This window comes from Fusarium musae, chromosome 4, assembly GCF_019915245.1.
Source record: "Fusarium musae strain F31 chromosome 4, whole genome shotgun sequence".
Lineage (NCBI taxonomy): Eukaryota > Fungi > Ascomycota > Sordariomycetes > Hypocreales > Nectriaceae > Fusarium > Fusarium musae.
In genome coordinates, this window is record NC_058390.1 from 2166819 (window position 1) to 2190592 (window position 23774).

General features: G+C 50.6%; 8 protein-coding genes across 8 annotated transcripts; 4 read left to right on the forward strand and 4 right to left on the reverse strand.

Annotated features, from left to right (window-relative positions):
* Positions 1 to 89: 89 nt before the first annotated feature.
* On the reverse strand, positions 90 to 2344 carry UTP25 (rRNA-binding ribosome biosynthesis protein utp25; the record flags this gene model as incomplete). The annotated part of the gene is made up of 3 exons (XM_044823287.1): positions 90 to 1389; positions 1443 to 2153; positions 2205 to 2344. The coding sequence occupies 3 exons, from the start codon at positions 2342 to 2344 to the stop codon at positions 90 to 92; spliced, it is 2151 nt and encodes a 716-aa protein (XP_044681778.1).
* Positions 2345 to 2720: 376 nt separating this feature from the next.
* On the forward strand, positions 2721 to 3910 carry J7337_005613 (uncharacterized protein; the record flags this gene model as incomplete). The annotated part of the gene is made up of 2 exons (XM_044823288.1): positions 2721 to 2831; positions 2945 to 3910. The coding sequence occupies 2 exons, from the start codon at positions 2721 to 2723 to the stop codon at positions 3908 to 3910; spliced, it is 1077 nt and encodes a 358-aa protein (XP_044681779.1).
* A 442-nt stretch (positions 3911 to 4352) lies between these two features.
* On the reverse strand, positions 4353 to 7013 carry J7337_005614 (uncharacterized protein; the record flags this gene model as incomplete). The annotated part of the gene is made up of 6 exons (XM_044823289.1): positions 4353 to 5042; positions 5122 to 5459; positions 5511 to 5581; positions 5643 to 5972; positions 6028 to 6863; positions 6963 to 7013. 6 exons carry the CDS (start codon positions 7011 to 7013, stop codon positions 4353 to 4355), a joined length of 2316 nt encoding a protein of 771 aa, XP_044681780.1.
* A 1288-nt stretch (positions 7014 to 8301) lies between these two features.
* Positions 8302 to 8806, forward strand: J7337_005615 (uncharacterized protein; the record flags this gene model as incomplete). Its single annotated transcript, XM_044823290.1, has 3 exons — positions 8302 to 8456; positions 8505 to 8615; positions 8707 to 8806. The coding sequence occupies 3 exons, from the start codon at positions 8302 to 8304 to the stop codon at positions 8804 to 8806; spliced, it is 366 nt and encodes a 121-aa protein (XP_044681781.1).
* A 546-nt stretch (positions 8807 to 9352) lies between these two features.
* Positions 9353 to 9979, reverse strand: J7337_005616 (uncharacterized protein; the record flags this gene model as incomplete). The annotated part of the gene is made up of 1 exon (XM_044823291.1): positions 9353 to 9979. One exon carries the CDS (start codon positions 9977 to 9979, stop codon positions 9353 to 9355), a length of 627 nt encoding a protein of 208 aa, XP_044681782.1.
* Positions 9980 to 11272: 1293 nt separating this feature from the next.
* On the forward strand, positions 11273 to 12865 carry J7337_005617 (uncharacterized protein; the record flags this gene model as incomplete). Its single annotated transcript, XM_044823292.1, has 1 exon — positions 11273 to 12865. One exon carries the CDS (start codon positions 11273 to 11275, stop codon positions 12863 to 12865), a length of 1593 nt encoding a protein of 530 aa, XP_044681783.1.
* Positions 12866 to 13610: 745 nt separating this feature from the next.
* On the forward strand, positions 13611 to 15725 carry J7337_005618 (uncharacterized protein; the record flags this gene model as incomplete). Its single annotated transcript, XM_044823293.1, has 1 exon — positions 13611 to 15725. The coding sequence occupies one exon, from the start codon at positions 13611 to 13613 to the stop codon at positions 15723 to 15725; it is 2115 nt and encodes a 704-aa protein (XP_044681784.1).
* A 765-nt stretch (positions 15726 to 16490) lies between these two features.
* Positions 16491 to 18543, reverse strand: J7337_005619 (uncharacterized protein; the record flags this gene model as incomplete). The annotated part of the gene is made up of 3 exons (XM_044823294.1): positions 16491 to 16556; positions 16613 to 17754; positions 17841 to 18543. 3 exons carry the CDS (start codon positions 18541 to 18543, stop codon positions 16491 to 16493), a joined length of 1911 nt encoding a protein of 636 aa, XP_044681785.1.
* Positions 18544 to 23774: the final 5231 nt, after the last annotated feature.

Here is a 23774-nt window from a genome sequence, read left to right on the forward strand (position 1 = left end):
TGGTGCTTTCAAAAAGGCGCACTTGATACGCTGTCCTGGCTCTAATAACCTTTCAACCATACAATTATGCTCCCTGACACAAGATGCATCTAAATGAATTCAAAGGTATCGCCGCGATCCTGAATCATCTTACCAACTCTCTTGGAACCCACGATCCGTTCCAACTTCATCACATCGTACTTTGAAAACACAACCTTGACAGTTCCCTGACCAGGTTCAAGTCTGAGATCCTGCTCACTCTTGCTAAGATACCCACCCGCAATTTCAGTGTAGAAGATGGGGTTGTCAGGTAATCCGTAGAATATGACTCGCTGCACACCACGGAACTGATATCGTCGGAAATGATGCGCTCGCTCAGTGTAGAGCAGAACGCGATGGCGCCCGTTGAGGAAATGTGACCGCGCCCGCGAGGCTTCTGGTACGTCTGCATATTCGGAGATGGCGCCGAAGGTGACGTTTTCGACCGCGCTTGACGTCGCAAAGTAATTCCTCACTCGGACAAAGTCCAGATAGGAGGGGATAAAAATAAGTGTTCCCGTCGCATCCTTTGCCCGCTTTGCAAGTGAGGGAACAATGGCAGAAGTGAAATACTCAAATCGTGCATCAGGATCCTTATCGACCGAACTGGACTGGAACCTAGAGAAGGTTTGCTTCGCCTTGATACCAAGGTGCGACAACATGCCTGGGTACTCGGGCTGCAGCCGGACTTTTCCAGTCCAGTTGTGACAGTGTAATCGAAGAAGCTCGGACAGCTCGGGGGTGTTGAAGGCAGACATGATGATAGTCTGTCTGAAATATTTTGCCCAGTCTTCCAAATACCAGTTTCTAACACGACTAAAATCGCAACCGTGTGCATCCTTGGGCTGGAGGTTCATGTGTTCAAAGATGAATTCGACGTGCTCCCAATTTTGCATGAGAAGTGCATCCGCTTGATCGACAATGACCATCTCAATAGAGCTCAGGAAGTCAAAGTCAAGCTTCTTGTCTTCCTCAGAGCCGATAGCCATACGAAGGCCGAGAGGACTGGCGAAGAGTATGTCTGAGTTGTAGAATTGCGCAAAGTATTTGATTGTCTTGCGAGTGAACTTCATGCCCAGACGGAACATGTCATCATCGCTTCCCTCAAAAAGATCCTTGAAGTCAGCCGGTCTATCGGCGCCAAACTTGGCCTCTTTGTCGACATATCCATCGTCAAATCGCTTGCGGTTCTCTTGCTGATCTGGCTGACAGATATCACGGATCATGTTCACCATCCGAAGAGCTGAGTTACGTGTTGGTAAGAGGAAGAGCACCTTGGGACGGGTAAAGCCTTGATCTCGTAATTCTAGGTCGGCATCTTGGCCCTCCTTGGCCAATTTATAGTTATTCTTGATAACACGGTCTCGAGTTCTTCTTTGATTAGCGACTGGGGATTATATGAAATGTCAAATTGATCGACTCACTTGAAGACATGGTTGAGAGCATGTAGACATGCCAATTCTCGCAATGAGTCTGAGTTCCTTACTGTTCGATCGCAAAACAGTACATCGTAATAATTGAAGATCAAAGGGCCCAAGTTGCGCTGGAGAGCATCGAAGTCTCCAATCTTACGAGTGGAAGTCTCTCTAAGCTTCTGCTTGAGCTGTAGGCCATCCAAGCCAGCAATGGGTTTTGGTATTTCAGACCCTGTATCCGACCCTGGGCACAAAATAGTTGCTCTCATATTTTGTAGTAATGCTCGTTTCGTTGCCCAATCGTTGTTTTGTACGGACTTGACTCTCTGAGAGACGGTATCGTCGTTGGGGTGCGCAAAATGCACGTCGAAGGGATCTGTTGGGTTTTCTTCGTCTTCCGAATCTTCATCATCATCCAATTTCTCTTCGACTTCTTCTTCTGCCTCGTCCTCAGCACGATCGATATCTTTTTCAGTGTCGTCGTCTGCGTGTGATTCTTCCCTAGAGGAGTCTTGTTCAGGTTGAGATTGAGTGGAATTTTTGTGGTTCAATTTTCGTCGTTTTGCATCTGGGGCACTGCTCTCGTTATTGAAACTCTGAAGAAGGGCCATGTATGGCTTTGACGATGTTGTATGTTCATCATCGTCGTCATCTGAATCGATGTCCTCCATGACTGTGTCTTCAGGCGCAGATTCCGACTCTGACCCAGAACTTTCGGATCTACCATGCGTCAGTGAACTTCCCAGTCACCAGTTATATCTATGCCCATACTCATCATTGTCGGCAAGTCGAGTTCCGTCGAATCTTCGGTTGGGTCCAAATCGGCTTGTCGCTTTACCTCCTCGGCCACCTCTTCCTCTGCCACGACCACCACGGCCTCTAAAGTTTCCACCTCTTCCGCGCGGCGGCATTATCCTGTTTACCAGCAGATTTCAATTTGTTGGAACGTTATAAAATGTCAAGAGTTCGGTCAAGTTGCGCCGAAGAGCCTGTCGGCGTCAAACAAAAAAATGGTTAAAAAAAGTTATGAGGCTACCTTCAGCCTTGCATTGTCAAGCCACGGCTTGGTGGGGTTCTCAGCGCAAACGCCACGAACAGTCTTATCGCATATCTTAGCGCGCACAACCCCAGCGGCGTCCCGCCAAACCTGCAATTCTTCAAAATCGGCGAAATTTGTTATAGGACAGGTTCGCGAGAGTGACCCAAGACGACCCGGCCCGGCTCACCCATTTCTCCGCAGACATCTACACTCCTCTCCCAATAGCTTCAGCTTCAAAGTTGCCCACTATGGCCGCTGCTGCTTCTGAGAGCTTCATTCACCTGGCGAGGCCTCTGGCGCCCAACACCGTGGGCATCCAGACTAACCTTGCCCCGCTCACTGTCAACATCCAGCCTCAGGTACGATTGCGATGACCCCCCCTCCGGTTGACTATCTGTGTTCTATCCTGAGATCAGAACATTCGTCAAAGGGAATATACTTTGGCTAACATGATCTGCCCTCTGCCCAACAGGCTGTCCTCTCTATCCTCGACCACGCCGTTCGACGAGACATCCGAGATACGCAATCTACCAGAGTTATTGGCGCCCTTGTCGGCACCCGATCTGAAGATGGCACCGAAGTCGAGGTTCGCTCGTGCTTCGCTATCCCCCATACCGAGGAAGAGGACCAGGTCGAGGTCGATGTCGAATACCAGAAGAACATGCTCGCCTTGACCCTGAAGGCCAACAGGGGCGAGTCCCTTCTCGGCTGGTACACCACCTCTCATGAGCTCAACAGCTTCAGCGCCCTTATCCAGAACTTCTTCGGTAGCCCTGACACCGGCACATTCCCCCACCCCGCCATTCACATGACCATTTCTACCGAGCCTGGCGAGGACATACAATCTCGATGCTATATCAGCGCTCCCGTTGCCGTGAACGCTGAGCGTGCTGCCGACAGTTGCCTTTTCATCCAGGTCCCCCACAAGATTCTCTACGGCGACGCCGACCGAAGTGCTCTCGAGGCTATCGCCAGCGCAAAGGACGCTGAGTCTCGAACAGCACCTCTTGTCTCTGACATTGAGGGTCTCGGTCGATCAATTGAGCAGACCATCAGCCTTCTCGACAGAGCGAGTGAGTGGATTAACGGAGTTCTGGATGAGGACGAGGAACCCAACAACACTGTTGCCCAATACCTTCTCAACGCTCTGTCTCTCGCCCCCAAGGTTGATCCTTCTCAGATCGAGCATGATTTCAACAACCACATTCAAGACGTTCTCATGGTCAGCTACTTGGCCAACACTATTCGCACTCAGATCGACCTGTCACAGCGGTTGGCTGTTGCCAACCTGACCAGCAACGAGAAGGAGGGTGAGGGCAAATCGGAGGACAAGGGTGGCCGACAGGGAGGCAAGCGAGGGGGCCGAGGTGGTGGCCGAGGTGGTGGCCAGCAGCGTGAACCCCGAGAGCCAAGGGAACCTCGGGAGCCTGCTGAGTAGAGAGGTTTCGTGAAAAGAAGAAATGGGAACTAGATATTGGAGTCCAGGTTAGAGCAAGGCGATGTCCCGAAGACAAGGAAAGTCTAGGATATCTCCCCCTGGCATGCATGGATGTGAGATGAAGCATGGGTCAATTGTTTCAATAAAATCATGGCGTTGTGGTAGGCATGAAAATTCTGGCATTCCTGGCCATAGAATCGAATTCAATCGTCATATAAAACTATCTTCTTCTCCGCCAGGCCATTGGTTTTATCTTCATCGCCAAGAATTATATCAAAGTGGTATTGAACTCGTCTAGTAAATTGGCCCTTGGCCTACAAATTCATGTCGTCCATCCTGTCCACCGATAACGCCAAGATGCTTAATATACCGTGTACGCCTTGTGGTTCTCCCAATTTGTAAACACCACGTCATGCTCCCCCCTTTTTTACAATGACAATGTTTAAATTCCAGTAGCTGGTTTCTGGGGTAGAGTGGCGGGGTTGCCATATGTTGGCAAATGCGAGAAGGGCTGGCTAGGTACTTGTGGGATGTTAGGTCGATTGGGGATACTATAATGAGGGGGCAGAGGCTGGGGAGCCATGTGTGGGGGGTTCTGCGGCATTACAGGCGGCGGCGGCGGCGGTGCGTGTTGGATATGAGCAACGCGAGGAGAAGAATATGCAGGCATCGAGTTGCTAGACCCCTGCCTTACCATACCATATCCGCCCCCATAAGGCTGAGACATTGGCTGTTGATAACCGCCAGGATAGGCTAGATGAGGTGAGCCAACTTGAGGACTGCCATGATGGGATCCGGGAGCGGTGAATGGCGGCTGTGGAGGCTGGACAGGAGCCATGCCACCCCCACCACCAGGCACAAACGATTGTGTCTTTGGGTTGAAGGCGTGGTTGCGATTATAACTACCGGGAATTGGGTGCTGGCTCTTGGGATCATGGGGGTTGATATTTGCTGGGAGCTGCCCGTATGCATAAGGGATTCCCATATGCCCTTGAGGACCGGTTGGGGTGCCTCCCCTCGCCTGGTATTGAGTAGGAGGAGCAAGGCCCGGTTGCCAACCAGGTTGCTGCGGGCCAACCGGAGGAACAGGTGCACCGTAGTTAGTCATAGGGCTTCCACCAGAAGGATAGCGCTGTTGGGCGGCTTGAGGGGCATACTAGTGGGACAGATCAGTCGCTATTCTGCTCATGTTGTTCTCATATGGAACTTACCGGAGGGGCTGAGTACTGAGGATATGCCTGATTTGGTGGCATAGCTGGCATCGCAGGGTATCCGGGACCCTGATGTGTGTAGACAGGTGCGACTTGACCTGGGTATACTGGCCCTGGTGGTGCTTGTGCGCCGTATTGAGTATTGGGGGGCGGCATGTACTGCGGTTGGGATATCCAAGTCTGTTGCTGAGGTCCCCAATAGGGCGTGTACTGATGTCGTGAATCGAAGCTGTCCGAATCATCACGTCGTTGTTTACCAGTTTTACCTCGTTTTCCGATATTGGACTTGTCCTTGGCAGACACTGAACTGGCTCTTGAAACGCCATTGTCGCCCTCTTCTATTTTTCCTGTCAAAAAGTGTTCCTCACTGGCATTGCTTCATTACTTACCCGTGACACTGTCTTCTGAGTTACCAAAAATGCGCTCACGTGCCAATTTATACTGCTCTTCTCGCTCTTCCCTAGTAAGTCTAAAGCAGGTGAGCTCGAGTGACTGTTAACACATCATGGACTCGTACGTACTTCTGGTTCGCCGCGGGCTTATCCTTAGCATCACTGCCTGTCTCAGAAGTTGGCTTCGAGGGGCTAGCACTTGGGCCACCTTCACTATCTTGGCCGCGTCGCATAATCTTCTTGGGTAGAACAACAGGAGGCGGAGTGCTGCTATTTGGCACAGTAGGGCTGGGGTTGATAAGTGCCAATGAGGTGGGAACTCGACAAAATGGCGTCCTGAATATTCGTACAGACCCCACGTGAGGCTCAAATGAATGTGTCATATGGTAGTAGTCCGCCAGCTTATGTGTTAGCATTCTGCAGAACGAGTTGGACGGTGGAAGGTCCATGTAGGGCTCTCTAAGAAAAAAAGATGGTTAGTGCAAAATGAATGAATTTGTGATCATATACATACTTGGAATCCTGCACAAAATCAATGACCTGTTTCTCCAGCCGTAATAGAAAGAGTCTGTCCTTGGGCGATGCCATGGCTTCTAGAAGTTTATCATCCGGCGCCTGTCGATAGATGACACCAAGGGCATCTGAGGAGCCAGGAGTACCCATGGGTGCACCGGGGGGTTGTTCAGATGATGAGCTCTGGGGAGTCAGAACTCCTTGAGCTGCGGTGCCTGGAACTGGTTGTGGTAGCCTTCGCTCCGGAATATCGCCCAGGTGAAGCATTCGAGCTCGTGCGGCTACCTCTGAGCCCATGCGAGATCCAGCAACTAATGAACCGCGTACAGAGAAAGCATCGTCATCTTCTGCAGCGGCCTTGACACTGGCGCTATCGTCAGGTCTTAGCGATTCCTTTTCATCGAGTGCAAATGTTGTGCCTGAAGTGATGCTCTTTCCATCCAGGCTAGGAGGCTTAGTTCCGAGTTCGGAACTCGAATCAGCTCGTTGAGAATCGTCGGATCCGCTGTCTCTACCAACGACGACTGCAGGCCTCTCGGGAGCCAAAGGTCCACTACCGTTCACGACAAGGTTAGGGGCTTTATCCCTTAGGCTCAAGTCCTTTAAAGATCTCTCGAGGCTGTCTTCACCGCTTCCGATATTGGTCAGGTTGATATTTGATTCCCGTTGCGGCGAGGGCAACCTTGCGACTGGAGCCTTGCCAGATCGGCCGTTTGCGATTACGGGCGCGGTGGATGTGGATGGTATTGTCGTCGAGCTCATGGTTCCTTCTTTAGATGGTGTGGCTATCCGCCGAATCGCTGGAGGTGCGGAGTCCTTGGAGACGGAGGCAGCGACCTGCCAAGTAGCATGAATTAGTACCGGGTAGGAAAAAGAATGGCTCCTTTGACAAATAAGGACCACTTATAGAGGAGCCAAGCACGGTGTGGTATTTACCTTGGCAAACGAGGGTTTGGGAAGATCAGGAGACATTTGGGTAGTAGTCATGATGGGCTGTGGTCAATGTTACAAGGCCGATCCAGTAGTGCAGGCGGTAGAAATGTCGATAAAAATATGAGACAGAAGACTGGGAGCAATGGTTGACCAGGTACGAGATGAGGCTGCGGCTGAGACTGCACCGGTGATGACAGAAACAGAAAGGACAGTATCAGGAAAATCAGGATGCGAATTTAATGGAAGCGGACCGGCAGAAAGAAAACAGAGTCTTGGTGCTCATCGTCGTAAAGTAAGATGCATTGTTCCCCAACTGATTCTGTTCGGAGGAAGAGATGATGGTTGTCGTACGCCTTTTTGGCTGCCCAACCTGTGATACTGCAGTGCGGCCCTCTTTCTTTGCAATGAGACAGGACCAGAAATCGGGGAATGGAGGTCAAGAGGAAAGTTAAGTAATATCCTTGCACCGCCCAGGTTCCGAACAAGGCTAAAGGGCGGAAAAGCGAAAGACGACTGAAAATTGACGACAGCCAATTCTTGAGAAAGGCGGCCCGAGGCGCACAAGGCAGCAAAGACGAGCAATGCGATGTGATGTGATGCTGGTGTGCTGGATTGGATGTAGTTGGTTAGTTGAAGTTCTGGAGGGACCCGTGGGAGGAGGTTGTCTCAAGGACGGCGTCTCAATTGTCAGTCTGGCCGCCTGCCCTGGGCTGCTACTTCGCTGTGGAGCGAGCGGCACGGCAGGGCACAGCGAGAGGATACGCTGGGAGACATTGGAAGAATCACTAAAGATCGTATGCGTCCCGCCTGACATGAAAGGGGGCGGACCAGTCACAGGTCAGTGTCACTTTTTATAGTGGAGGCTGCAGAAATTCTGGGCGGGAATCTGTTGACGGCACTCAATGCAATAAGGAAGCCCGCGATAATTATTAATAAGGTATTTATCTACCTTTAGAATGCCTGGAAATTTTGAAATGTTACCTGACCTGTTCTTCCTGCTACGTGCCTTGGAATGGAGTCTACTCAAGCTTTGATCACGCATCCTCAGTTTAGGAGTATGCGTCACGTGACTCAAAGATATCACCAGGAGGCCATTCAAGCAATCACGACTCAATAATTACATCAGTTCTTTTGCCGTTCATAATACCCACAGAGGCGCCATATTTTTGACACGTTCGTACACGATAGTTTGAGAGGTTTTCCGCTACACAGAGACCATTCCGATTTTCCGATGTTCACCTACAGAGGCCGCGGTGGCCCATCCCGGTCGACACCTTCTAGCGTCCAGTGCCAGAAATGCTTGAAGAGAGATATGTTTTGACCTCGATGTGATTCTGCAATCATGCTGACCATCCCAGAACGCCACTACTCATATGAGTGTAAAGCCACTGCTCAAGAGCGTCCATACGTGTCACGTCCATCGCGATCTCAGCAGTTCCGAAATCCCAAACTGGTGCCTAAGCTCACAAATGAGACATTGAACCCTCTCGAGCAAAAGTTGGTTTAAAGTAGCAAAGGTCTGTTTACTTACTAACAGCCATACAGGAAAGGTGTGGCGGATGAAGAGCTGGCTAAATTAGAAGCCGAACGCGCCCGCGAGCGCGAGCGAGAACAGAGAGACGATGAGCTGATTGAGCCAAACGCAAAACGTCGAGGGTCAGTGTCTTCTCATTCAGTTTCTACCATATCCACTGGCGCTTCGCGATCACGATCACCTGGTAAAGACAGGGCCAGACTTCCTGCCCAGTCGCCACGAAGTCGAAGCCCCTATTCAGAGGGCTCACAGCGTGGCAGGCGAGTTGATAGCCGCAGTCGCAGTCGCAGTCGCAGCCGCAGTCCTAGCCTGAAACGTAGCCAAAGCCCTCGTGTGGAAGCTCAGCACAGGCGTTCCCATTCTGGTCGCAGCTCATCTCCTGAAGATTTTGACCTTCGCGACCAGTACAGGTCCCGGGACCCTTTACCTTCTGTCAAAAGGATCGCGCCAGCGAGGCATCCTAGGGAGAATCCATCAGAATCTCGGAGCCCACATAGCCTTAGTCGTCGACGTTCTGGGAGCCCAAGGTCGCCCCAATCGAGAGGCAGACTTGATGAGAGACCGGATCGATCCAGGATTAGGCATGACCGTGAGAGACTGCCACCTCGTGGAAGGTTTGATGACAGAAGACATGGGCACGGAGGTTCGGGTCCTGAGAATCAAGCACGAGAACGAAGCTTGAGTCCTTTCAGTCAACGGTTAGCTATGACGCAAGCCATGAAGGGTGGAAGATAATGAATTGTTGGGTATAAATGTAAATATAGTGTAACCGTCATCGCACAATGCGCCAGACCCCTAAGATGTAATAAAAAGGGCGGCGAGGCAGAACCTCGACATCTAAAGGTTAGATGTTGCTTTTTCATACCCCTAGCGCAGCATCTTCTTCCCGTTCGCGACGCTCTTCCTCCTCCTCCTCCTTCTCCCTGACCCTCAAGCCTTCTACCAATGCCACACCATCCATGCCGGTTGCTTCTCCAGTGCCTTGCGCGTCCACGACCGCGTCTCTCTTCGTGGCAGCCTTTTGTGCACCCGTGATACGATCGCGGACTAGGCGCGCAATGGCGTTGTCGGTCCGAACGTTGAGAACCTCCATTTTCCTATCAAGTTCCCTTTTCAAGTCCCAGTTCGGCTTCTTTGGCTGTAGCTTGAATAAATCGACACCTTGATCGTCTTGGGCTTCTTCTGCCGCCTTTTGCTTGACCTCCGCTTCCACTTCGGCAGCTTGCTCTTCGAGCGTTGGCTTGTCGAGGTTGAGGGTTGGATCCTGTTCAAAGCCAAGCTTGGGACCTCTGGTTTCAGGGTCGTAGTTACGGCCAGAGACATGGAGTCGTGAGACATCTGGCTCTACTGGAGGGGATTGGGCTCTTTCTGATTCTGGTGCAACAATTTCGTCTCCAGGTTGCTTGCGCTTGAGGTTCTTCAGCTTCGCGAGCCTGGCTTTGCGGTCGTCTGAGGCAGCGCTGAGGCTGGCGTGTGATGAAGACATGGTGTCAGATTGTCATGAAACAGTATACGGGCGCTGAGAGAGTGTGAAACCGGGGTGAAGCCGGAGTATTATTTTTGTTATGGAGATTCGAGGTTGGCGAATGCGAAACAGGTGGGAATTCAAGATGGACATTTCTCAAGCGCGTCTATCCATTGCTCTACACCCGCAGAGCCGCTACGATTCAAATCAAGCGCCCGGGCCACTCACTGGAAAGAGTTCTGTAGGGGTTGCCACTAAATAAGCCCCTCCACTAAGAAACATCCATTGGATCCCTGCGTTAAGCGCAGAGGAGAGCTAAAATTATAGAGGCGCATTGAGCGACTTCGGCATAAATCTGAAAAATTTCGCAATCAAGAGCAATTAGCGACCTCGACATTCAGCTCTTACCAGCGACTACGGCGAATTCGCTACTCGTCTAGTGATCACTATGCAGACGATTGGCCTCAAGTTGATGCCGACTCGGAGGATATGCCAACGGCCCTTGTACTCCGCGCCTGTGCAAGGCTTGAGCTTCCTATAACGCCCCAAGCATGGACTCGAAGAGCTGTTTTTCTTGCCTTACGATACAACACTACGAAAAGTTGTCCAAGATTGATTCGCTCCTACCATCTCGATACGCACATATCCGTCCCGGAAGTCGGTTCTCAAATATTATCACAACTGCGTCCTCGTAATGCAGCCTCGAACCCTTTCAAGACGCAAACATACACTCCCCCCTCACTACGAGATCGCAAACAGATTCAAGAAAGGGATAGTGCATCTAATCATAGACATAGACTCTCACTAAGGAAGAGACGCTCGCGCAGCGAACACTCCCATCAACTAAGGCATCGGGAAATCCCGGAATTCACTCGAAAGACTGCCGAAGAGCAACGCAAGGCCATAGAGAGGAAGAGGAAGAGGACGCAGGAAATATATAAACAATGGGGTTATTTGCGTCACCAATACTCTGGAGATGAGTTGGTTGCCGTAAGGCGGCAGTTCAACATCTGGAAGCGAAGAATCGAACTGCTTGAGGCTCCTTCAAAGCCCAGATCATGGACATGGCTCGACCACGGGAAATTCTTGTACGGACTGGAGAGTGCGTCAGACATGAGAAGGGCCTGGCACGAATTGGACATGGAATCTCGGAAGAAGATATGGCCCACTGCAATGCTATCGACTCTGCATTCATGTCCGGGAAAGGCCGTCCAAGTCCTTGAGTCAACGTTGGATCCTCTACCCCATGGTTATGCAATCCTCGATGTTGCCCATTTCTGCATCTCGAATCTCAGATTGAACAACATCAAGAATATGCGAGATCGTATTACGAAGGCTGACGAGGTACTCGAGCTTTTCGCAAAGCTCATTGAGGATCTCCCCCCTGGCCACGTTCCAATCCGTCAGTCTACCCTGGGTCGCCTCGGGAAGAATCTGCCCCTTGAGCAAGCAGTTGAGATGCTCCAGATTTTGCAAAAGTCAGGCATCAAGTTACATCGAAATACGCTTTTGCACTTTGCAAGAAACCTTGCGAGTAGCAGTGCATACAAATCCAAGGCATTTGAGCTTCTTCGCGAGATCGCAGATAAGGGCCACGATCTGAACTCGGCTGGGTTCGCGAGCGTTGTCACGACTTTGCTACTTTCTAGGCAAGCGAAAAATGGATGGTCCACATCTGATGAAAGTTTTCCGCCTCAGCGGGCTCTTGAGTATTTTCTCGAGCGCGGCTTCTCCCCTAACCTGATCAACTTCACGTCTCTGGTTGAATCCCTTTGCTTGCAGGGGGACATTGCAGAAGCAGTTCGGCTTCCGTTGCTGCTCGCAGAGAACGGCGTTGAGTTGGATCGACGGTGCTATACCACTGTTTTCAGAGGCGCAAAGGCCAGCCTTAAAGCATCCAACGTACAACTTGCACTCGACGTCGCTCGAGCGGCTAAAGCACCATATGTTGATGTGCTAAACAACACACTCCATTCTATCTTTTACTTTGCAGAGATGGAGAGCCGTGAGAAGCAGTATCCTTCGCCATGGACCGTTCCCATCTTTGGGTCCATGCTTCGCATCTATGCCAAGAAATTCAACCTGGAGCCTCTCCAATGGCTGCTGCCAGACACTCTGCCCCTGATTCTCAGCCAGGAAGATGTGGACGGTATTGAGAAATTCAGGTCTGGCCCAAGAAGAGAGTGGGGGTTTAGGACGACCATTGTTCCTGTTGTGAATGAGTTTTTCGAGCGCGAGGCCCCCCGACAGAAGCCTAATGCAGAGACTCTAGCTATCATGCTACGTGCATATATCAAGACCCTCTACCGACCTTATGATTTATTGTCGTTTTACAGCTTCTTCAAATCCCGTCTAGAGGAGCATGGGGCTGAAAAGAATTGGGGTCGAGAGCTTGTGGAAGATCAAGGGAGCGTGGTCCATGACACATTGATCCAGGTCATGCTCGGGCAAAAGTCTCTACTACGCCCCGCGCTACAGGTTTTCGGTGACATGCTTCGCGGCACGTTGACTTCCAAGACCAAGGAAGAGGGCATTGAAGAAACCTCGCCTCCTGATGGCATACAGGCTCACCCGGCGCCAAGCCTGTTCACATTCACTATCCTCTTGCATGGTCTTTTGATGCGAAAAGAGAAAATGCTAGGGGAGCAAATGCTCCAGGTCATGCGGGAGCACAATCTGGAGCCCAACGACGTAACTTGGAATACCCTCGTGAAGGGTTATGCGTCAATGCAGAATCTGTCACAGACGGTGGGCACACTACAGGACCTTGAGGCGGCTGGGTACAAGCCTGACGCATATACCTTCAAGGCGTTTTCGAGACTGAAGGATCAGACTCGGGCACTTGAAACGATGGAAAAGATTATTGACGAGAACAAGAAGAGGCTGGAGCAAAACCACTCTCAATGATTCGATAACACGATAGTATAGCGAGGTTGAGATGGTGCGGATTCACGATTACAACATGTATTACTATTGGCATATTATGTGACCTTGACATACTATTTCGGGACGTTTAGTTGTACGAGTGGACAAGGGAGGGTTTTGTGTTTAACTGGAGAATGGGCATTTGTTTTTTGGAAGCCGCATATTTATGGTTGAATTTCTGAAAATAGGAACATCGTATTTGTATAATAGAATAGGCATTGAGATCCATTACTATCGGCTTTGATCATGCTTGTTAGGCGACGACCTGATCAGTCTAGTAGCTCGAGCATTTACTTACCAAGCGCAACTCGATGTCTTCTTTGCTTGGGTTACTCACTCTGTTTTGTCTCATATAGCATCTGTACCTATCATGGCCCTCGCTAGAGAAGGCTTGGTGTGGCGTAACGGATTGAAATCGTTGTTGTAGTGGAGGCTATCCCCGCTCGATTCAAGCATCCAATCTAATCTCGAGTCAACCTACGTTCTATTACGACAGGACAAAACAAGACGAGACGAGACGAGAAGCACTATAGACAGCCCTGTTCGGGGAGCCTCAATCAAGCGTTGTTGTGGAAGCCACTGTATTTCTCTCAGCCCATGTCAATTTCAACCTATCAATCAACCGCCCTCACATCACTATCTGGACTCTTTGCTAAGCTCACCATTGGAACTATTCTATCTTGTCGAAAGATACATCAGAGCTCGTTATCTGGACATATCTTCAAACATGCCTGAAGCCAACATGAAACATCTCACCGGAGTTTTCCGAGCAACAGGCCACCACAAAGTCACGCGCAATCGAAAGCCTGTCTCGTGCATGGCGTGTCAGAAACGCAAGTCGAAATGTGACCGTGGGAAGCCAACTTGCGGTGCCTGCCACAAGCGTGGCGATCCAAGATTGTGCGTATATGGAGATGCAAATGGATTCGCAGACAAGCAAGAGATGCAACTCAAAATGGCTCAACTTGAGGAAATAGTGATGCGTCTGGCCAAGGCTTCAGAAGCTTCAAACGCCCTTCCCAGCATTGCAATGGCGGAGCATATGAACTTGCCCTCTCCGCAGGTAGTTGAAGAGGGGTCTGATGCTGCATACCACGGTGAAACGTCTTGGGAGGCCGTGTTCAAGAGCATACATGATATTCAGAGTGTTCTCAGTACACAAGATGACCCCGATCATCACGGCGAGCCTGAGAATTTATCCACCGCGCCAGACATTGCAACTGGGGGAATCTCTCCAATCGCTATGAGCGAGATCATTGACAGCGTCCCATCTCGTCAAGAGGCCAATGCTCTCGTGAAATCGTACTTCCAGGCCAAGTTCCTCGCTGTACCCTTCATTCACGAGCGTCATTTTTGGCGGCGTTATGAACTTTTCTGGACTTGCCCTCACAATGCCAACTTCTTATGGCTGAGTATAATGTTCTCTGTTCTCAGTCTCGGTACAATGGTGTGCAAAATCCAGCAGCCCCATCTCGCGCTGCTTCAAGGGCCAGGTTTCTACATACAGCGTTCTGCTCAATGTCTGGTTACGGGGGAGTACCTCAAAGCTAGACCATATTCTGTCGAGGCACTCACCCTATATGCTCATGCGGTCAACGCCAAGAGAAAGGACTCGGAGGCTACCACATGGTCCCTCTATTCACTCGCCGTTCGGCTTGCTCAGCGAAGAGGCTACCACCTCGACGCGGCGAGAGTGTCCCCGAATATTAAGCCATTTGAGGCTGAGATGAGAAGGCGGACGTGGTTTACTGTACAGACTTCAGATTTGCTTTTCTCCTTTCAGCTCGGTATGCCTCCAATGGTATACCCAGAAGTCTGCGACGCTGGACATCCTCGAAATTTATCAGATGATGACTTTGACGAGGATTCTGAAGTACCCGAGTCTCGCCCCCCAACATATCCCACTCCCATGTTGGCATGGCAGACAAAATCTCATCTCTGCCGTTTACTACGCCGCGTTCTCCGGCATGTTCTTCGAGTCGAGTCCCCGCCTTATGAAGAAACCATGGCTCTCCAAGCTGAGTTGGAAGTATACCACAACAGTGTCCCCGAATGTTTGCGCGTTCGCCCCATCGCCGCCACTCCATTTGATATCCCGGCCCATACCATCATGCACAGGTTAATTATAGAAGTGTCATATCTCAAGACAATTTGTGTCCTCCACCGGCCTTACCTTGCGGCCGAGAAGAATCAGGAAATGTACAAAGCATCCCGTGAACTCTGTCGAACTGCCGCTCTTCGGATTATCGAGATTCATCTCGAGTTTGAGCATGAGATTCGAGAAGGAGGCCGCATGTATGAAGACCGCTTCTTGCTATCGAGCCTGACTCTGCATGATTTTCTTGTCGCGTCTATGATTTTATGTTTAGACCTTCACGAGTCCGCCGACATAACGTACATCCTCCACCTACCATCTCCGAGCATGACTACTAATTCAAGCCGTAGACCACAAGACCGAAGACAACGCACGCAGATACTGGAAGACACCTGCAAGACCTGGGAAACTCGAGCGAGCCACTCCAAAGACGCACGACACGGCGCAAAGGTCATCAGAGCGATTTTAAATCGCATCACGACACCAAGTACGACATCTAAAGTGAAGACTATAGGTATGATGAACATCGCAGACTCCCACAGCGAGTCGACTTCAGGCAGTGATATCCCAGACTTTACAATGGCAGATTTCAATTACCCCACCAATTGTGAAGAATTCTTCCCATTGAACAGTTTCTTCGGCCCTAATGATGGCTTCGAATGGGTTAGTTCCGGTTCAAACCTACGTACGCCCTTTGACTCCCCAGTGCTCACTAACAACAACAAGTTTTCCATCGGTCAATCCTGAGGCTGCATACACGGTCGCATGCAGACACAAACACCGATCAATTACTATGGCAACCGGCCAAGAACAAGAGCTGGGTCAGGACGCGGAATTGTTGTCATCGCGAATGGCCCAGGAACAGGTCGCATCTTGCAGCCATCGTTGAACGAAGGTCTTATTGCTACACCATGATAGCTCACGCTGGTCACCTAAGTTAGTGAGTGCACCGATTGGGAGCACAAGGTGCATCAAATAAGCCTCAAGAGGCATTTTAAATTGTAAAATGCTTACTCCGCACATTCAATAACATAGATGGATATCATCTTCCTGCAGGTCTCGACCCGCCTTGTTTATCTCTCATAAGTCGTAGCACATGCAACACGAACCAGAAAAAGAAAAATACAAACACAACCATCCCGATTCATCAGCACGTCCGACGCTCCGTCTCGTCACATGAGGTTTTCTACCTCCCTATAGCGGCCCGTATTTCCGCATATTAAAACTCATGGCGCCCCCATTCAATATTTGCTTTTCCCGCCACACTCGGCTCCCGCTCCAATAGCAAATCCTTCCAATGTAGTCAAAAAAGACAGAGAGAGAAAAGAAAAATCCGTAATAAACACAATGCTGAGGCTTTTGTAACGTTTCGCTCCACCTGTATAACGTTGACAGTTTTGTAACCTCATAGCCGGGGGCCATCAACAGTGCCAACTTTACACATGCGATTACACTGGGTATCGTGTCTGAAGGTGAAAAGGAAAGAAAAGCAGGCAACGCCAAATATAAGCATTAAGAAGCGATGCCACGTAGGACCCTCGCAGGGTTTCCAGCTACAATGGTGAAAGGAGGAACATCCTACTATAAGTTAGCTGCTGTCTGTTTTTATTACCGACCTGTCTTTGTAAGCTTACCTTGGTGACAATTGATCCGGCACCAACAGTACTGCCCTTGCCGATGGTCCTCCCTGGAAGAATAATGGCACCTCCGCCAATCCAGCAGTCCTGTTCGATGGTGATAGGTTTGCCCATCTGAGGTCCTTGACCGCCCTGGCGTTTCTTGGGGTCAATGGGGAGCCCTGCCGTGAAAATGCTGACATTTGGTCCAATAACACAGTTGTCACCAATCTTGACCTCGCATACATCATTGATCGTGCAGTTGCGTCCAATGACAACGTGGTGGCCAATAGTGATGTTGTACCCGTAATCGCAAATGAAGGGTGTCTCAACAGCAACATGCCTGCCTACACGGCCAACATTGGTGACTGGGGAAGCTTCTGTGGGAGAAACTCGAACGGGATCACGAGGCTGCAGAATTTCGAGGAACAGGCGAGCGCGCTCTTCGGGAGATACACCGTTAGTAGGAGGAGTGAGGTTGTTGAACCTCCAGCAAGCCGCAGAGCAACGTTCACGCTCCAAGCAAAGCTCCTTGTCGAAAGGATAGTAATGTCGCCCAGACAACATCTCCTCCTTTTGAGTTCGCCTCTGAGGGAACTGCGAGTGCGATAAAGCCAGCTGAGCAGCAACTTGGGCATTTGAAGTCGGTGCCGGCGGGGGAGGAGCAGGACTGTTGGTTCTTGTCGGGTGAAGTATATTGATCTGTGGAAGCTGGTTCCCTAAATGGGCAGACTCGGGTTCCGTCCTGCTGAGATCATGCAGCGGAGGCACACGCTGGTATTCCTTTGTCATCCTTTCTCCAAAAGGTGGCGGTGGTTGAGGATTTGCGCTGACTGGAGTTGGGAAAACGTTTGCAGGAGTATAAGGAAGAGCAGAGAGTTTGTTTTCAGGACTGGCCACAGACGCGCTGGGCAATGTTGATGCCGTTGGCCGGTCGTCGTCGGTCACCAAAGGGCGGCCTTGTGGGGGGTCTATGCGAAGAGCCTGGCCACGATAAGGTGGCAGGGATTCGCGCTTCACAGGTTGATTGCCGTAAGGGCTTTGCTGCGGCATCCCATAAGCTCCCGGGGGAATGTACGTTGGATCCTTAGATTCAAGGGGAACTGCAGGAGCCTTGTTGTCCGGCTTCTGCCATCCTGGCCCGCGTTGAGGTGGATAACCTGCACACACAAAACTTCCGCGAAGGCAGTTTCCACCTACCTTTTTGTCAGTCATGGATCAAATAACTTATGTATAAATGACTTACACTCGGGCTTCTGCTCATCGCATTTCTTCTTGCGCTTCCGGCAGGTCAGGCAACCTGTCTTGGTTCTATTACTGAAGTTCCTCTTTCTCTTTTTGGGATCATGCTGCAAGACCCCGTCACGCCTCTGCTCGGATCCGTATTGGCTACCATATATCATGGAATGGTCATCACCTTCTGGACTGGCATTTGAGTAATCATTATGGTCCATCTGACCGGTAGCCCTGCGAAGCGCATCGCCAATCTGCTCCTCTGTTTGGCCATGAGGAGTGGTAGCCGAATTTTGCTGTGAGTCGTAACTTCGCTCATCGCGTGCCTGATGAGAATACCAAGACTCTTTGTCTCGGTGCTCGTCACCATAAGGACGATAATCTCTTGAGGGGGTTCCATAAGGCTCTCGCGATTCGTGATGAGGGTGAGCGGATTCCGGTGTCTGAGCATGCACTGCATGCTCACGACGAATTTCAACAGAGTCTGATCGTTTTCGCTTGTGAGATCCTTCTACGTCAGGATAACCGGGTGATTGAAACGGTGGTCGATCCGAACTTTGGCTGGGAATTTGATTTGATGAAACTTCTGGTGTAGGTGGAGGCTGAGATGTCGATGTGCTAAGTGCGCGCTCCTCCATGGCTGGCTTCTCTATCGTCACAGTAGGCGGATCGGTAGTTCTGGGTGAGCCCCCATTAAGGGCGGTGAAAGTTGACATTATAGAACGACTCGCCGACGGTGCACAGCACAAGGGAACAAGTGAGTCGTAGGGGCGCCAAGAGGCCACACAGCCAAGCCTAGAAGCCTGCAAACTCAGAGCGGTTTTCCAGAACGTGGAGACGAGGCGCAATTGAAGCCACTCCGGACGTTCCGCAGGTGGCCGTGAAAGCCGCGAGGCTGGGGACCGAACTCGCTGAACGATATGTAACTGGCAGAAGTGCCTGTTGATTAATGAGGATGATGTCGCTGAGATCGGGACAGCTGAAGCAAACTGGGTGGCGCAGTGGCCTTGGAGAAAGCAGCAGGCTCAGACGAATATCCACCACACAACACAAGTAAATCGATCAACAGTCAGTCAGTCCTTGCGGTTACGATTCTAGGATCCAAAATTGAGGCCGTGCTTGGCGGAAAGTAAGGTAATTTGTGATTGGGATTGGATGACGCTGAGATTGGGAGTTAAAGAAGGTGAGTCCGGGTAAGGTGATTTGATCCAGTGGTTGTAGAGAGAAGGCGAAATGAGACAGTAGCCAGACTGATTTCTCTTTCTAATTTTGGCTTGAGACCGAGATTGAACTTGGCAGCTATAACCAAAGTAAAAGAGCGTGAATCAACGGAGTTAAGTTAGTGGCCTGAAAGCCTTTTCCACATGCGCGCTCGCAGATAAAAGATAGGTAAGGTTGAAAGCGTAGTTGCTCCAAGAGTATCCGTTGCGAAAAGTCGGGTGGTTGAGGTTTGGAAATGACGAGAGTCACGGCGCTTGGGGCGTCGGTAGGTTTTTGACGCGCGATTAACACTTGAAGAGCGTCTGTAATCGGCGAGAAAAAAAAGAGCCTGGCTGGGGGTGTTCGTGGCGGGGAGCTCAGATCAGTCAGGCCTGGGCTGGCCTGGCGGGACGGGAGAGGAGAAAGGGAGGAGGGAGGGGGGTCCTTGGGATTAGGTGGAGGGGAGGGGAAGTGTCGAAGTCAAAAAGACTGAACGATGAAGAGGGAAGAGGAAAAGGAAAAGGAAGAGAAGGATCGAGATTAGAATGAGATCCAAGATGAAGTGAGGGTGTGGGAACCCGGGTAGGATATGATAGAGAGAGACAAGTGCAGGGCCTCTAGAGTAAGAGGAGCCAGCAACACGAGGAGACGAAAGCTAGAATAGAAGCCAGGCTCAAGTCGAAGTCATGTCAAGTCAAGTCAAGCTAAGAGAGAGACGGCGGCAATGACAGGGACATTGAACGGTGACTGACAGTCTTGGAAGCATGGCCAGACAAGACAAGCAAGGGACAAACAGACAGCGAGATTCACTTTAGATTCGAGTAACACCAGAAGTCCAGATTTGTTTCATCTCACGTTAGCCACATCGATCAACGAGTTCATCACTTGAGAAGAGGATAATTAACAGGCCGACTCTGTTTGAACTGAGGTTATGTGAATTGAAGTGCAGTGCGGCAACTTGGGAGAGAGAAGGAGAGCCTTGTGGAGTTTGAGACTCGAAACAGAACTTTCGCTGTAAGAAGAAAAAGCACAACATCCCACACCTCGAATGCTCACACCGCACCCTCACTAATGAGGGGGTGGATGAATCAGGAGACTGGGGGCCGGGGGGGACCCTTGGACGTGGAAATGGACCCATGAAGAAGAGTGGAGGAGACGTGGGAAGGCAAGCTAAGTTACAGTAGCCGGGGCGCGCGGTTGGTAGTACGTAGGAGTACTGTAGTATCCGTAGTAGTTAGTGTATCTATTGGATTGTTAGCATTTGGGCATTGGTGCTTTGTGCTGGTGCATTGTGGCCTCCCTCGTGCTGCTGGTGATTGATGGACTTTGATGGTGGTCGTATAACTTAGCAGGATAGATTCCAACAGCCACTTGAACTAAGAACTACCATCAGTATGTACAGTGATGTGCAGTATCCCCATCCACGGGCTCATCAGTTGGCTGCTCTAGTCTTTTACCGAACGAGTGAATGGAGCAGGTTTCAGTGTGTGCTTGCTTTCGATGCGGCTAACATCATCTCTGGTATGATGAGGATCCATGGTGGGATTTTTTGTCCATAACGAGAAGCAGACAGCCAGCACTTCTCATTTCTAGTCAATACATCATAAAGCTCGTATCTGCCAACGAGGCCATTCTCTGAAAACTATTAAAATAAAAATAAAAATAAAATAAAAACACCAATTATCCACATCATGCTTCTGTGCTTGAGTGTCCAACTCCTCCGAAGTCGCGGCGGCGTGGCGCTTCTTACGGCGTCACTCGCCTACTGGGTGCGGTCGGCATCGGGTACCTCGTCTACGAGACCTCAAGTACCTACGGCCCCAAAGGTACCTGCGCCGGAACTGCAGAGTACGGTAAAGTGCGTACCCTGGTCGGTCGGTCTGAGTTGGTCGCGGAGGGATGGCTCTGCTCGCCTCAAAGGGTCTGAGCAACCTCAACCTCGTTGTCAACCTCGAAGTCAGCCCGATACCTACGCAATGCTGTCCATCCCCGACTTTGATCGGGCATATCACGTCACTACCCGGTCGAGGGCGATCCTCCTAGTAAATCAATTAATGCCTCCATCGCCCAGAATCAGAAGGAGTCTTTTGTGATGGATCCAAATGTTGGAAACCCATCTCCAGCCATAACCCTGGATGAGACAGACCCGTACTCTGTACCTGTCTGTTCATCCATCCATTCATCATCCATATCAACGAACACGCACAATTAAGGTCCTGAGTACGGAATCTGTCCGCCCTGAATTACCACCGTGCTTTCCGATCAACTACTTGCACTTCCTGTTTCATTCTTCACTGCAACTGGTATTGTCGCTTGCGTTGGCGTATCGCCTGCAGGTATGCAGAGCGTTCAGCATCCTCAGAGTCCGCCCTTTCATCTTCAACTCGACTCTCGCGCTGCATTCCTCTCGCACTATTGATCCTTCTGGCGCGCTCACACTTTCACTGGGCGCTTTTCAACTGTCGCCATGGGCCGCGCGACTGGCTGGGTGACGACGGCGCCGCCCTCGACCGCCCAGAGACCACTTAGGTAAGGTAGAGTCGAGAAGTGACAAGGGCCGCTAACAGGCTCCTCCACGCTTAGTGCGGTGTGTGTTTAGCCAGACACCCTCGGGTGCGGATCGAGGACCGCACCGCGCGTTGCTCTGCCGCGGTCTTTCTTCAGGTTGGGCGGCTTTGAAAAGCGAACTTCGCAATATCGTACCTCTAGAGTAGCATAAACACAAGCAATGCCGATTCGTTTAAGCGCATTAGACGAGATAAAGTCAAGAGCATGCTACAAATGGAATGACTTGAAATTTGAATCTATCCAGGTCGTTCTGAGAGACTAGAGTTATGCCCGAATTAACTTCTAGGATATGGCAATTTAGTAATTACCGTTCCTTAGGGAAGTAAGGTAGTTAGTTGTTGGTCGTTTCAATTATCTGAGTCATCTCGTCTATCTCACGCGCGACAATGATAGCACTCAGAAGACTGTGTCGCGAGCACCCATCCACCTAGGTAAATTTACGCCTCTTGGCATGGCACTCCACCTCGAGATGTGCCTTTCGCAAGCTTTTCTTCCTGCTCCATTATCCTCATCACCACCCATAACACTGTCGGCGCCGCCGCCAAACCCCAGACCTTGGGTTTAAAACAAGGAATACCATCCGCTGCCGACCGATCTCTGACAGAAGCACTTCACCTCACTCGATAATAGCAGTCCAGTCAGATGCCTCCTACGCGGCAACAGCCCCAAGCGTGTACAGTACCCGCACCAGGATCGCCCTTGGGGTAATACTCCCGGATCCAATGGGCGACCCTTGTATGCCTCCAAAGAGATCAACTCCAGAGAGAAATAAATACCTACCCAGGCTAGGGAGGGATGCATACAAGCCTAGCAAGATAAAACTTCGTGTTGGACTCCTGTAATCCTGTAACTGACGCCAACCTAGTCGCGCGACTCTCCAAACAAGCCTAACCGAGCAAACTAAAGCTGTTGGCTGTCTTCCTAAATCCTTCGTGCCCACAGGAGCTATCCTTTAGCGCATATCATTGATTATCCTCTGATGTAATCTCGCTTTCTCGACGAGTTCTATTGTATCAGATATCCATGGATCCCTATGAGTGCCATGCCTTCGAGTACATACTCTTCTGGGAAAACGTAGAATTGCTGATGAAGCCATATATGATAGATACCTTTCTGAGATGTACTCCGTATGCATATTGCGCCTGGACATTGATGTAAGCATTCTCATTATATATTTATTTATTGACTTAAAATAATCGTAAGACATTTCTCCTCGTCGAGCTTGGTATGATATTCCTTCTCTCTCTACCTTGGTTGATTCTACCGTACTCCCACTAAAGCTCAACTCCAGGGCACAAGGTAAGTTAGCCTTTTGCGAACTTCTAAGTAATAGTATACAAATTGCCTATATGGTAGGAGGAACTGGCACCTGCTTTTCTCGTACAGTCTCAAAACGACGACGAACTGCCAACCTAACTGGGAAACAGCGCTAGTACCCTTGGAGTTAGCCTCAAAAACTTAACCTAACGGGCCCCTTCCTTGCGGTATACGGTTGGTTGGGTGGAGAAAATCGGCGCCCCGTTCGCTCTTGCCGCGGCACTGGCAACCACACCAGATGCTACTCCACTTGTCGTCCAACTGAACTTCAGCTTCAGTCCACAGGGTCCAGTAGTTAACTGTAATATGTATCCGTAAGGTAGTCAAGTTTGTCGCTATACCACGGCTTTCCAGTCTCCTGAATCTCATTACGGGCCTGTTGTCCTCTCTCTCGGCCACTTTCACTTGGCGAGAGATCAGAGAGGCCTTTCTCTGTACACATGGCTGGACTTTGAACAACACCGGCTTCGAAAAGCGAACTGTGTCTCCCGAGCCAACCACAAATCTTTATCCTACCGTCCACCGCATGTCGGCGGATGTGGTGTCGGGACTGTGCGCCTCCTCGCCCCAAGGGCCAATGAGCAGCTTCTATCGGGAACCAGATCAGGGCATTTACAAGGATGTGGCTGTCCAGGCACCCTAGGCGAGACAGAGCCATTAACGCCGCGTCTAACACGCTAAGACCTGTCTCGTGCGGACAATCGCCGCCGTCCGCGGCTGTGCCAGGACCTAGCCCAGTCTCCAATTCACCGGACAGACTTTGGACACCCTCAACCCGTGTGAGCCGATTGATGCTTGGGAATGACATGCGAGAGCCAGACAGGACATTGAGCTTTCTATATGACATAATCTACTTACTGAG